General features: G+C 44.6%; 1 protein-coding gene across 1 annotated transcript in view; it reads right to left on the reverse strand.

Moving 5' to 3' along the window:
• The window catches only part of NOTCH2 (notch receptor 2), a gene marked incomplete at both ends in the record, with an annotated part of 84,376 nt that overhangs the window by 29,046 nt on the left and 41,422 nt on the right, over window positions 1–13,908 (reverse strand). The window contains 8 exons of the mRNA XM_084266231.1: window positions 979–1,171; window positions 2,847–2,957; window positions 3,436–3,669; window positions 6,914–7,027; window positions 8,166–8,279; window positions 9,442–9,630; window positions 10,469–10,624; window positions 11,444–11,677. Coding sequence (XP_084122357.1) covers window positions 979–1,171; window positions 2,847–2,957; window positions 3,436–3,669; window positions 6,914–7,027; window positions 8,166–8,279; window positions 9,442–9,630; window positions 10,469–10,624; window positions 11,444–11,677 — 1,345 coding nt within the window. The remainder of the gene's footprint in view (window positions 1–978; window positions 1,172–2,846; window positions 2,958–3,435; window positions 3,670–6,913; window positions 7,028–8,165; window positions 8,280–9,441; window positions 9,631–10,468; window positions 10,625–11,443; window positions 11,678–13,908) is intronic.

Consider the following 13,908-nt stretch of genomic DNA (forward strand, 5'->3'; position numbering starts at 1 on the left):
TAAATGCGAACGCGGGTGACAGGTGACAGAAGAGATGAACCAAAACATGTTTTCCACGCTTCCATGAAGGCTGCATTGGCAGTGAAGGCAGCCTTCCAGGCAGCCCCAGCAGAGGTGCTGCATCCTGCCCTATGGAGATACCTGCAGTGGTGCATCCCTTCCCTTGCCCAAGCGCTGACAACACCTGCCCAGCACACATCTGGGAGGCACTGCAATTCCACGCACAGCTGGGAGGTTTCACAAACACAAGTCCGACCTCTCTAAACCTGTTGACTCTGCAGGCTCTGTGCTCCCAGACCTTGCTACCAAGAGAGGTCTGATTCAGGGCTCCTGTCTCAGAAGAATCAGAAGCAACTACTACCATGCAAACAGCCAGAGAAGGCTTTCCCCTTTTTCTCTCAGGCGTGCAACAGTGTGACTAAAGCTGATGAAATCTCAGCCTCAGATGAACTGCTCCAAGCCAAAAACCTGCTCTATCTCCTAGCATCAAAGATGTCCACCTGCTCCTTAATACAAAGTACTTGGGTAGCAAGAACAGCACTAGCCAACAAAGATTGTCTCCATGACTAATGTCATTGAGTTTTATGGAACAGGCAGCTGCTGCTCCCCAAAGATTCAATTTGGAACCATTTCTTTATTGTAGATTTTATTTTAATTGCATTCACTCTACTCACTTGAATTGCCGAGCCCTCCCTTCAGACACACACAGTCCATCCTGCACTACATGTCCATGCAAAGACAGCCAAGAACACAGTGCAGGACAGAAAAACCTATGTTGAAACAGCCCAGGCTGCAGCTAGTGAGGAAAAGGTCCACACCTTACTGTGATTATGTCACAGGCAGCACCTAAGTCTGGATCCTAATCTGAGAAGTTAGAGGAAAATCAGAGACCTCAAGTCAAGATGGAATTTTAAGAAAAACAAACAAAAGAAAGCACAGGAGGCAGCAGATGAGTCTAACATGACAAGAAGTACTCACCCGCTACTAATATGTGTGCAGTTGCCGTGTACACAGGGGTTACTAAGACAGCCATCTGCCTGCGACTGGCAGTGAGGGTGATGGTACCCTTCAGGACACACACACCGAAAGCCATTGACTTCATTTATACACGTCCCACCATTATGGCAAGGGTTGGATGTGCACTCATCGATGTCCACATTGCACCGTGGGCCTAGGGAACGGAACACAACACTCACTAAGCAGTACTTCTCTTACCAGAACACTCGCTTTGCATGTCTGCGAGAGCACAGCACTGAGACACGACCGAGTCAAGCCAATGCAGAGGGACAGATGCTGCATGCCTCCGTGCTGTAACTGCAGAGAAGTGTTTCTCAAAGATGCAGCACTTCTCCGTGTCTGGAAAACAGCACTTACACTCAACAAGTGTTTACAAACCATTCAAGAATCTAAACAGAATTCCAATAAAAATCAATGGTTAATATTTATTAGGAAGACACAAAAAAAAAAAGTCATCACTCAGTTGTATCATGCTTGGAACAAACCTCTCGAGCTCCACTTGTCACAGCCCTGGCTCTTCTGCTTTGAAAGCACCTACCCTTTGAAGAACCAATACTGCCACACTGTCTGCAGCAAATATAGTTCCTGTGGTTTATTGCGCAAAAGGGACGCTAAAAGACACTGTTTCCTGTTTTGCCTGCCTCTGATTATGACTGCCAGATCCTTGGAGTAGTGACCATAAGATCCTGTGAGGCTGGAAAGCTAAACAAAGTGAATGTTGCAGTAAGTTGAAAACATTGTTAACGTAAGGAAAGGACAAAGCAACGGCACCCCATGCAAGCCAGCTCTTTAAACACTGGAATATGCTGACTCATCACACTGTGGAATTATTTTAACAGCATAACTGTAAGAAGCACAGTAGAACAACAAATATGGTATGCCAGCAGCAAAGACAACTGACAGCGATCAGGATTGTGCCTCCTCCTGTCCTGGGGACTGAAAAGTATCCCCGTGCCAGAGCCAAAAGGAAGGAGCATCAGAACTTCAGAAAGATGCCCACCAAGAGAAAAGCAGAAGACACATGAAACCTCTTAGTGCTGCTTCTAATGCATTTCAGATCAATTCTAATTAGAATCATTCAGTAAAAAATGGTACCAACCATGATGAAAAAACAGTTATAAACAGTACCAACTGCCTTACAACCATTATTTTATAAGCACAGCACCCTACATGGCTTAAAATATATTAAGTCCATTACAAACCACATGGAGGTGTGCTTTAGTCATCACAAATAGTCCTGATGTAGACCTACAGTTCTAACCACGGATCCAAAAGTGCCCAAAAGCTGCTTCTTTTCAGCTCTATTGTTACTGTATTAGATAAGCCTTTATCATTTGATAAGGCAACAGAACAGATCACACTATGAAAAAGAAGTACTGAAAAAAAGCAGGTTATTCAGTGGGAGACTTCAGAGCAGACAGCAGCTTGATAGGACACGGAGTTAATGCTTTCCTTTACAGAAAGAGAAACGGGGCTCCTGGTCAAAGCCCATGGTACAGCCCAAACACCTCTCCATATTGTCCACAATCTCTGTCCCTGGAAAGAAGCTGTAAATAATAAACCGAATCACGTGGGTTTATTTGTTACAAAACCAAGAACCGTGAATTGGACGTAATTACCTAACAAGAATGGCATTTCACAGCACAGATTAGGGCATTTTTCTGCTTGGTAGAACTAACTGTAATGTAAGACGCTGAGATTCGAAGATTAGACGGATTTACTGAGATACCAACTGAATCCCTTGCAGTCAGTAGGCAAAGGGCAGCTTCCTTAGCTAACTAGGGAACTACCCCCAGAACAACTCAAAGCTACTGGGCAGATGACTTTACCTGTAAATCCAGGCTTGCAAGCACAATTGTAGCGATTAATGCCATCAATACAGTCCCCGTGAATGCATGGGTTACTTGCACAGTCATTGAAGTTATTTTCACAGTTCACTCCTGGAAAAAAGTTAAGAGGAATAAGGAGGCCAGACCTCACAAGGCAGACAACAAAATCATTTCCCAGAAGTAGCCAAACTAAAGATCCTGCCTGTTACAAAGTTCCACGGGCATTTATTCAACTCGAACATGGGATGATACAGAAGCACCATGACACCAAGAGATGTCACCCGGGTGCTGACTGATTACAACCCTGAACTTGTGCTAAACAAAAGAATAAACTATTTTGAACACTGTGCCTATTTTTTTTCCTGCGTGCTTGAATTTTGGGAATAGAGAGGGAATAAATTCTTCCAAGACCTGTTGCGGTATCAGTGAGGATTAGGCAATCCACACACACAGAGCAAAACTCAGCAAAGACATGTGAAAACAATACACTGATACCATGAATCCCCATACACCAACTTAGCACACACAAGAAATAATTAAATGCCTGAATCCTGTTAGAATCTGATCCTTCCTCAGGTGCTTCATGTACCTGACGTGCCCAGCAAACAGTTGCACTGGTAGCCGTTCACCAAGTCAATGCAGCGCCCTTGATGCAGGCAAGGATTGCTGTGGCATTCGTCTATCTGCTCGCTGCAGATAGCGCCCATGTAGCCCGGATTGCATATACAGGTGTAGGAATCGATTCCGTCTTGACATTCCCCATGGTGGCAAGGATCAGGATCGCAGTTGTTGATATTCTCCTCGCACAGAAGGCCGGTAAAACCTAAGGAAAAATGGTGAACAGGAATAATAAAGAAGTTAACTGGTAGGGCGCTGCTGGGAATGTCGGAATCGGGTTAAGAATCAGTAAAGCGGCAGGCAGCACAAAGGGGAACTAACTGGCCACCTCAAAGGCTGACCACCTTCCAGCCCTGGAAAACAACACTCTTCACTGCTCACTGCACTACAGCACCAACACCTCGCATGGACAATCCTGGCACTGGAAGCGGTTACCTTCAGTTGGTTCAGAGCAGTGGCAATGAGAGGAAATGCACACATCTCCAAGAGAAAGATTTCCTCGCCTCCGTATAGGCTGTCTGGAGGCACTCTCCTGTCATTGCCTCCACACAACACTCAGACTCACGGCAAAGCTTCTGTGGCTCTGCTTACTAAAGTTTCTTGCCCCCCTCATTGGCAAACCTTCCAGTAATTCCAAGCAAGCACCAACTGCAAATTTGTGAAAGACTGCATGCAACCTCTTCAGTTAGGAGCGATGAAACAAGCAGCAATTTGGCCTGTTTCATTCTGCTTCAGCTGGGAAACATCCTGAGCAACAGAGAAAGGCAGAATCTATTCACCCAAAGGGCTAGAGCAATGGTTCAGGAAGCTCAGAGCAGCAAACAGCTTCCTTGGTGGAAGCTTTCCACGACAGAGCAGAGGTACGTGAAACAGGGACACTTTAAAACCAAATGGCTTTCAGAGATGAGGTTTTGGAGCAACAGGTCTCCCACTGCCTTCCAGCAGCTGGAGGACAGGAAGGCAGAACTTCAAATTTCAAACACCAACTGGAGACTGATACAAACCATGCTGCAGGGAATTTCAACAGCTGAAGAGCGATTCTCACCTGAGTATTATAAGTGGATAACAGGCTCCCCATTTTTCATACAGGGTTGTGGTTATTTCTCTGGTCAAACATACCAGGTGACGGCTAACATTTCCAAGTTCTGCGAACGTATGCATGGATGAATGGGTGTGGAAGTAGGTGGGGAGAGGGAAGGGAAGCTAGTTAGAGAGATGGATATAAAAAGATGTTAGGGAAGGAAGAAAAACAAACCGGTAAGAACAGTGGGGAAAAAAAAAAAGGGACGGAGGCAAAGAGGACAGACCTAAGACAACTCAAGAAAAGAAAAGCCATGATCTACCACTGGGAGGGAGAAGTGGAATAATGCCAGAAGGGAAAGAAAAGACAAAAAGCAAGCAGTAAATAGAGCTATCTGTACAGCATTTGGCCAAACATTTTGCAGTTTTCAAACACTTCAGCAGCTGGCGATTACCATTCAGGGAACACATAATCACATATCACTCGTAATATGAGATTAATAGAGCAAGAACATACTCAAACATTGTTTTCCAGTAACTGACCTTCCCCAACGATGAATTCCACATTTCAGTCTTACAGAAGGCTGTCAATATTAAATATAATTCTTAGCATACATTTTGCTCAAATAACTATTACCTTGCCTCCTACTGTAGCTCAGCTGAACTGCTTTGGATACACCTCTTGATCTTGTAACTGAACACACCTAACTGAGCTACAATTCGCCCCTTTGCAGATAAGAGTTAGGCTTGAAAAAACCCACTTGAACAGAGAACATAAGAATCCCCCAGGCAGGGCAGAAAGAAGCTCTAGTGCGGAGTCCCTCTTCTATTTTCAGCCAAAGTATGAGCCAAGGATTTTACCAAGAGCTGCTGCCTCAGTAACATACATTTGGTTGCTTTCAGCTCATTCCTTGAAAATGCTCCATATACCATGTGCCTTGACAGAAGCAGCAGTCCTCCCTCCTCACCTGGGAAGCTGAGGATTTCTGTGCTCGGGTGGTTCCAGCAGTTTAGTGCCCAAATTCTGAAGATGCATTTCAAGGCACAGGTCTCCACATTGTCTTCACTGCTCAACCCCAAACCCTCCTAGGCCCAATAACCTCCACAGTCTTAGTGAACGAAAACAACCAGACCACACACCAGCTTGAGAGAGACTTCCAGGATAGTTTCCAAGTCTGGAGAAGAGTTGGGGTTTTTTTTCCCTTCATTTTTTTGGAAATGTCACTTGCACTAATCAAAAGGAGAGTTGTGACAGCAACAATGATTCCTCTCCCAGTTAGTACTACTGCATTCCTCCGCTTCCAACAAATTCACTGCCTCTGCAGACAGTTTGGGGAAGAGGAAGAAGGAGGTGTGTGAAAAAACTGGGGAAGAATTTTTAGGCTAACCTCTGCTATATACTGTACAGCACAGAATAAGTTAGTGAATTCGAATTTTCCTTAACAATTTGATTACTGGGAATGACTCAAAATGAGACAAATGGCATGCAGAGTCTAGCCTATCTAACAGCACATTTCTGGCACAAAGGTAGCTCCAGGAATTGTTCAGCCTCTCCCCAGTGGAAGAGCTAAAGCAAATTCATTCCATGCCTGGATCTACATCATGAGAGATCACATCAGGCACCGTTAGCTGAAAGCAATCAAAAGTCGTCCCTTAGTGAGAGTTAGAGTGCAACAGCTCTGAACTGCCCATATCCTCTTATTTGACCAGATGTGAAAAACTACAATAAAATACATCTACATTATTCCTAGATCTCTGAAAATATGAAAATCCCATAATTAAGCCTGGCACTTCTAAATGTGTAATCAACCAAACAGGAAAGGAATTTAGTGCATTCAGAAAGCACAACAACACTTCAGTTCCATCCACAGCTCTGTACAAATTTTGGTATGATGCTTGACAAATTATTTTAACTACAATCTGGCAGGCAGCTGCTGTGTGGCATTTCTTCCAGCGGACACAATTTTTCCTGCATATCAATCCTCCTCTCTGACATAAACCAGCTTGACACTACAGAAATTGGAATACATGGCAGCACTGCTCTGTCCATCACTTGTTCTTCAACTGTATGCTATCAATATGACTTGGAAGAAAGGTAAGACAGAGATTAAAGGCTTTTTCTACTCATGGATTCCATAGTCAATACAGTAGAAACTGTCTCCTTCTGGGAAGCAAGGGATGGGGCTGAAAGAAAGAGACCAGAACTCCCATCGATTACCAACTTACTGCTGCGGCATGTGAAACGCTTTCTCTACTTAAATCCGATTCTCTGCTGCAAAGGATTAGACAAAACCTTTGTGACAAGCAAGCAGTACTTCAGATAGAGAGAAAGAACGAACACTGACACTTCTCTGTCCACCCCTTTATGTACTTTATGTATTTAGGTTACACACGGTCTCCAGCCCGTGGGCTCCAAGCACAAGACTGACCTGTGGCGCACTGGCACTCGTAGCCATTGGGGTGGTCGATGCATTTGGCTCCGTTGAGACACGGCGTGCTGGAGCAGTCATCTATATCAATCTGACACACAGCACCGCTGAACCCTGGAGGGCAGAGAAAGGATGAAAATCCAGAAGTAATGTGAGGTAGCTGGTCTAAACAGCTGCACTGTCAGGAATTATTTATTAGCAAATCCTTTAAAACCACCCAAATATAAGCTTGGTAAATCTAAGCTCAATTGCATCATTAAACACACACACCACACCCTGGGTGGATTGGTTCCTCGTCCAAAGCACCAGCCAAAACATGGTTTCTGTCCTCCAGGTCAAAGAAGTCTCAGCTTGAAACATGAGATGGACAAGTCAAACAGAGGTGATACAGATGGAGCACAAATGGTGTCCACCACTGGATGGTATGCCTGCCTATACAGCTGAGAGGCCACCAACAGAAACTTTCAAGTACTGAAAGCCAAGTAACTTAAAATGAAACAATAACGCATCCATCACTAGAGCGTTCAGACAAGAATTACTACAGCAGTGTGGAATGTGGTACAACAATACAGCACTGCAGCTTTTGATACGCTCCTTGAAAACAAACTACCAACAGGTCATGTCAGATGCTGCAGATCCTGAGACACTTGGATGAAAAAAAACCCAAACCCAAGCAACAAACTCCAGGAATGTTTCTTGGAAGGAACTTCCTTAGTCAATTGGAAGGGAACTCAAAACTTTTTGCAAGTCATCAGGGAAACAAGTGACATTTATCCTATAGCTAACACTGATCCTTCAGCTCAGCATTTATCCATCTTTTCTAAAGTAGAGACCCAACTTGCCCCCCTCCCTAATGCAAGCAGCATAAACTATACCAATGCAAAACCGCCTAAAATCCTCAGAAAGAGACAAAAAAAGCGTGCAGAGGTTCTGATTTTTTTCAGATGTATTCAGAATGACTCATGGCTGACATCAATATCCACAGCCACAGAAGTTCATGCTGCCCACTCACCTTCAGAATGAGATGCCCAACTGCTTCTCGACACTTACATTCAGTTGCAGGCACAATCTAGCTGCAACCAATACCCGCCTATTCTTACTTACTAGTGGTTGTAACTTACTCAATCCAAACAGATGCTGCACTAAGACAAGAGAAACTCCCAAGAAACACACAACCTACCATCTCTCACTGGTTAGCTATGTGGTTCTTGGCAAGGTGAAGCAGGAAAAGCTTACAGAAATAAGTACTTACCAGGAGGACAGACGCAGAGGAAGCGGTTGACTTTATCAAGACACTCTCCGTTGTTGACACAGGGATTACTGAGACACTCATCAATGTCTTCTTCACAGTGAACACCTTTAAATCCTTTTTTTTTAAAAAGAGAAATAACAAGAGGTGACTCAAGACCTTAGAAAGTGTCCTTGGGAGGGTAACTGCCTCTTAAACCAGCGCTGTAAGTCTAACCACCCTTAAGCTTCCTTGCAAGTGTGCAGCTTGGACAGAATGTACGAGGTACAAATATGCACCAGAGGTTAAAAAGAGATGTTGAATGTGTATTTTTCACCATTGCTGAGCACGCTCCAAGGTAACAGGAGAAGTCTGTACTTAATTCACATCTAATGTTTCCTCCCACTGGATGGGAAGGAGTTCTGTTTTAACACTTTGGGCAGACAGCAATGTATTCGGGTACGCACCAAGATAAGGTAAAAGGTAAAGAAACAGACACAGCAAATTATTGTAGCTTGAGGATTTTTAGCTTAATGGCAGAGTAAAAAAAAAACCAAACCAAAACCAAACCCTTAGGAAGCATGAAATAGTTAAGACTTCCATTCCACCTTTCCAAACAGATTAGATACTAGTTAAAATTCACTGGAGTTTTCATGGTATCAGCTGATCACCTGCAGGGGTCACAATTCTTTCATTATAATTTATGAGACCATGCAACTCACACCTTTTTTTACTGCTTTCAGTCAGAAAGCAGAACAGCAGGCTCATCGCTCACTGGTGTGCTGGGCAGTAAACTTTATATGACTTCAGTCAAGTCACTTTTTTACAGTTATTTCCTCAGGTTGGTGGGAGGATGCCCCAACGCATCGTTCCGGTTTAAGCAGAGAAAACCCCCCAAAACACCAATGTATCCAGACTTAACACAGGCATAAAACTCAGTTGCTCTTCCAAAGTTTGCACCTGCTTTGCTTCCATAAACTTTAAGTTTCTGCACATGCACTTTGCCAGGTATAGTAACAAATATATTCCCATGTACTCCAGCTCGGAACGGTAACCTCCTTTGTTGATGCAGAGATTGGCTTCTTCCTCAGTCCTCTAATTGCTTTCTCCCTCCCCCACACAAATGCCAAGGCCTCCTGGTTGGTGTTGCCACAGCAAGCTGTCTCTCACCGTTTGGTTTAACCTCACCCCTTTGCAATTTGGTGTCCCACCCCGGCAGAGCTGGCAACCCTCCCTCCGCTCTGCCCTCTGAATCTTTCTCTGGCTGAATCCCCCCGTCTTTGTCAGAAACTCCCCTCACCTGGCATACAGAGACACGTGAATCCTCCAATCTTATCCAGGCAGGTGGCATCGTTTTGGCACGGATTGGAATGGCATTCGTTGATGTCCATTTCGCAGCGAGGGCCTGTGTAGCCCTTCAAACACTCGCAGTGGAAGGAGCCTTCCGTGTTTACGCATTTCCCAGCGTGTTCACACGGATTGCTGTTGGCTGCGAGGAAAACGTACACATGTGTGTCAAAACCTCTCCTCAGAGCAGGAAAGCCACAGCATTCTTTATTAGTCATGGTCTTTGCCAGTGGTCATTCCTTTCTGGCAAGTAATGCGGGGTAAAGTCTGTTCAACCTTCTGGGGGAAGAGCTACGGTGATTGAAACAAACATATGGCCGTTATTCGCCTGTCAGAGGCAAAAAGAAAGCTTGCTCTCACTACCAACCAATCCAGGGAGCAACACTGCTCCATATTACTACTGACGGTTTCAAGAGGAGAACACAAAGTGTCAGGGATTACAGAGTTAACAACGCTTTCCACCTCTTATCTCTAGGTCACCTTTTATGTTTACTTCACTCCTAAGGCTGACAAGATGCTGCCACAGCCACAAAACAAGCAAATCAGTCCTTTGTGTGTTTCAAAAAGGAATGACAGGACATAGAGGTCCAAGGCAGACATAAAGGAATGAATTACAATGAACTGCTCCTTTCCAATTACTTCTGTAAGCACTGGTTAGGTGTTACCTTCACGCACCACACTCTACAAGCATGAACTAGCACTCACAAAACTAAAAGCAAGCCTGAGAGGGCCCAGCTAATCCCAAAACCAACGCAACAGCACAATGTCAAAGAACTACACCTTTAAAAGCACAAAAGCTCTTTGCCCCAAGTCTTTAGAAAGATTCTAAACTCCTCTAAAGACACTGAAGCTGGAGGAAGAGAGCAGGAAAGGAGAGTAGTGCTTCACTTAAGCTTTAAAAACGTGTATTCTTACTCCTCTGATAGCTCATAAAGCAAATGCCCCAGCTCTCTGCTAACAAATAGCAAACAGAAACTCACCCATTGCACATTCGTCCACATCCTCGGTGCAGTCTGCTCCCTTATGGCCTTGAGGACAGGTGCAGATGTAGTGTCCGTTCACGGGATTGGTATCACACAGAGCACCCTTCTGGCACGGGTTGCTAACACATGCATCATCCAAGTGGCACAGAAGACCTAGAGAGGCACCCAAGAGTTTATTGCAAGAAGTGAGGTAGAGCAGTCAGACTGCACGCTACGTAACCAAATCCTCTGCCCTGGTATTTCAACCCGAGACCCCCCCACAGCCAGAAACTCGAGCAACATTTTACAGGCTCCAATCCATGAAATCGCTGTGGGGTCTACAAGGCAGTTATAAAATATTATATGCAAATACGGATTCTGTGACTTCAGAGGTGTCTCCAGGACTTCTGGAGCAGTACAAGGGCTCACCGTTACCAAAATCTCCTCCTAGCAGTTAACTAGCTTTTCTCTCTAACCAGCATGAAAACTTTTCTGACTGCTGAAGACATGGGTGCACACAAAACTTACTCTTTTCAGTTCTGCTATACTGATCACTTCTATTTCCAGGAAGCAGTCAGGAGACCTTCACATTTTTACCTACCTGCAACAGCAAGCTTTCTGCTATACCAGTAAGGGCATCCTCACTGATGCAAAACCACCTAAATTTACTTTCTAGCCCTCTAAGTACAACTACTCTAATGGCCCACAGCAAGTCACCCTCACATATAGCTTCTCAGGCAAACACAGACCTTGCTAAGCATTAGCAAAAGAGCTGCTTTCCTTGCAGCCTAAACTGCGATAAGTTTGTCTCCAGCATAATACAAATACTTCTTTGTCCCTCAAGCTACAGAGGTTTAAAAGGTCTTTGCTCGCGGACGGCACATGTTTCCTTTTATTCTTCCTGGTTTGGCTATAAAGCGTGTAAAATAAACACACCACTTCAGGAAGCAGCCTCAGCTAAGTGTCAGACCTGCTCAAGTTTTCTGTCCTTACCTGCCTTTCCTTCTGGACAAATGCATGAGAAAGAAGCCACTCGATCGATGCAGGTAGATCCATTGGCACAGGAGGCAGTGAAGCAATCGTCGATGTTCTTACTGCAGTCGTCCCCGCTCCAGCCGTTGACACAGACGCAGGCGTAGCCACCGTTGTGGTTGGTGCAGGTACCTCCATTCTGACAAGCGTTGGGCTGGAGCTGACATTCATCAACATCTTCAGTGCAAAACTGGCCTGGTGGATAGAAAGAAACAAGTTGGATACAAGTCTGGACGCAAGAAGGTTCCTGCACAGAACATAACCGAGGGAAACACGGTAGTCCAACTTGATTGCCACTTCTTATTTCTAGGGTATTCGAGCTTGAGCACTTCCAATGACACAGTTGTTGAATTGGGCAAAGACAAGCAGCATCCCTAAATGATCCCAAAGTAGGAGCTGAACCGCAAATAACCTTAAAAAGACACAGTGGGAGAGCCAGCGGGCAGCCTGAGCTATATAGAGATCCATCTGTGAGGTTTGTGAGCAGCAGAAAGAATGACAGTCTGCCTACAGAGCAGCCAGAGGGACTGAGAGGGGATGGGCCTCACAAAAAAATCTTGGCTAAAGCAGTGTCAAAGGTAGCTCCTACCAGGAGAACTTCATTCTTTCTGATGTCATGCAATGAATATTGCCTGATGAAGAACAACAGACTTCTTGAGACTCTTTCACCTAAAGACTTGCTTTCTATCCCCCAGATGTTTTCACAACTAATTATAAATAACTGGGGAGTTCTTAGGTTTTGGTTGGGTTTTGTTTAGTTTGTGAGGGTTTTTTGCGACAGAATATTCTCATAAAACCCTTTAATGGCTGGAGATAGTGGAGGGAAGAAAACAAATATACGCTGTTTCAGGGAGTTGTAAGGAAACAGACCACTAAGTATGAAATAAAGTTCCGAGGGCTGCTAGTTCACATCTATAGGAAGCTCTGTGATTCACATCTACAGGAGTATTTATTTATCCAAATCCATCTGGCTTTGACATGGAGATCCGGAGAACCTGCCACTTACATCAATATTTTGTTTCAACACTGATTCATCTTCCCCGATTACAGTCGCATGGTTTACTTTTAAGCTGAAATTGTTTATCTTGTTTCAAGCAATTCATTCTTACTTTGAGTTTCTTGAACAGACAAAACCCAAGAGCTAAGCACCAGCTAATTTCTTCCCAGGCTGGCATACGGGTGCACGTGTGCAACCACTGAGTACTGGAACAGTCCAGAGCCTTTTTGATAGACTATTTCTCCCCTTCACGTTGTGTTAAGAACTCTTTAGCACAGAAAGTTGGGGAGGGGGGTTTTCTACACTTTCTTCTAACGTGCTTTTGCCACCCTTCCTAAAACACTGATGTGATGTATGCAGCACTAAAAGATGTCCCTTTACCAGAAAATGAGATTAGGTTTGCCTGATGTGACCTTCCCCCAGCTGACAGCAGCACCTCCCTCACTAGCTTGCAACAGCATGTTGGGTGAAGACTCTTAAGTAACTGTACCACCATGATCCTCCCCTTTGTCATCCCCAGCTACTGTATCAGCTGCATAGTTACATTTGCCTGGAATTCCGTGCCCCCCACCCCCGCCCCCACCTCCACCCCCGTCTTCCAAGAATCAGAAATTCAAGAGCCAGCCACAAATCTTCCCTGCCAATTAGCCCGAGCCTCAATTTACTCAAGTTTGCCAATTTCCAAATACTTACTAGAAGTTGCTTAACAGCCACCCTGTTTATTAATGGCCCAAATACTCTGATGCAAGGGCACAGACACACAACCTTCCTCCAATATACAGAACTGAAGCATTCATTGTTGGCAGGGGTATAAAAATGTTCGGTCTTAACCATCTCCATCCACTATACCCAAACCATGATCCCTTTTGTTTTCAAAGTGCTTAAATCTCAGCCTTTGCTCCTCTGAGCTCTGGATTTTTCCCCCCGCCCCTTCCCTTAGTGGCAAAGAAATAAATTAAACAAAACAACAACAAAAAGTTGCACAACCGACTTCATTCTCCGCCTGCGTTCCTTCCTCCAGCAGCACTGCTTCAAAACAAAGATTTTTATCACTTGACAAAACCACCATGTAACTCCAGCAGTAATAATAATTACAATAGAATTTTCAGAATTAGTCCTCAGTTCCCTGTATGCTCAGTAAAGCAGTTGGGGGAGGGAGGGGGGGGGCAAATCGAACCCTTCATAGAGTTACCTGCAAAACACAGCTCTCTGCATTATGAAAAAAACCCACACTCATGCATTTGTCATAATAGAAGTCGTTTGCTCGTTAGCTTTCGGTATTAGCTTATCAGGAACCAAGCTGAGCAGCCAGTTATCTCAGCCGGGTTCCTAGCAGCCGCCTGCATCTTGCAACCCAACGCAACTGACTTCCTTAAAAAATAATAAGGAGAAGAACGCTCAAGACATTTGCTTGTTAGAAAAATGATTT

This window comes from Gallinula chloropus (genome assembly GCF_964237585.1).
Source record: "Gallinula chloropus genome assembly, chromosome: 6".
Lineage (NCBI taxonomy): Eukaryota > Metazoa > Chordata > Aves > Gruiformes > Rallidae > Gallinula > Gallinula chloropus.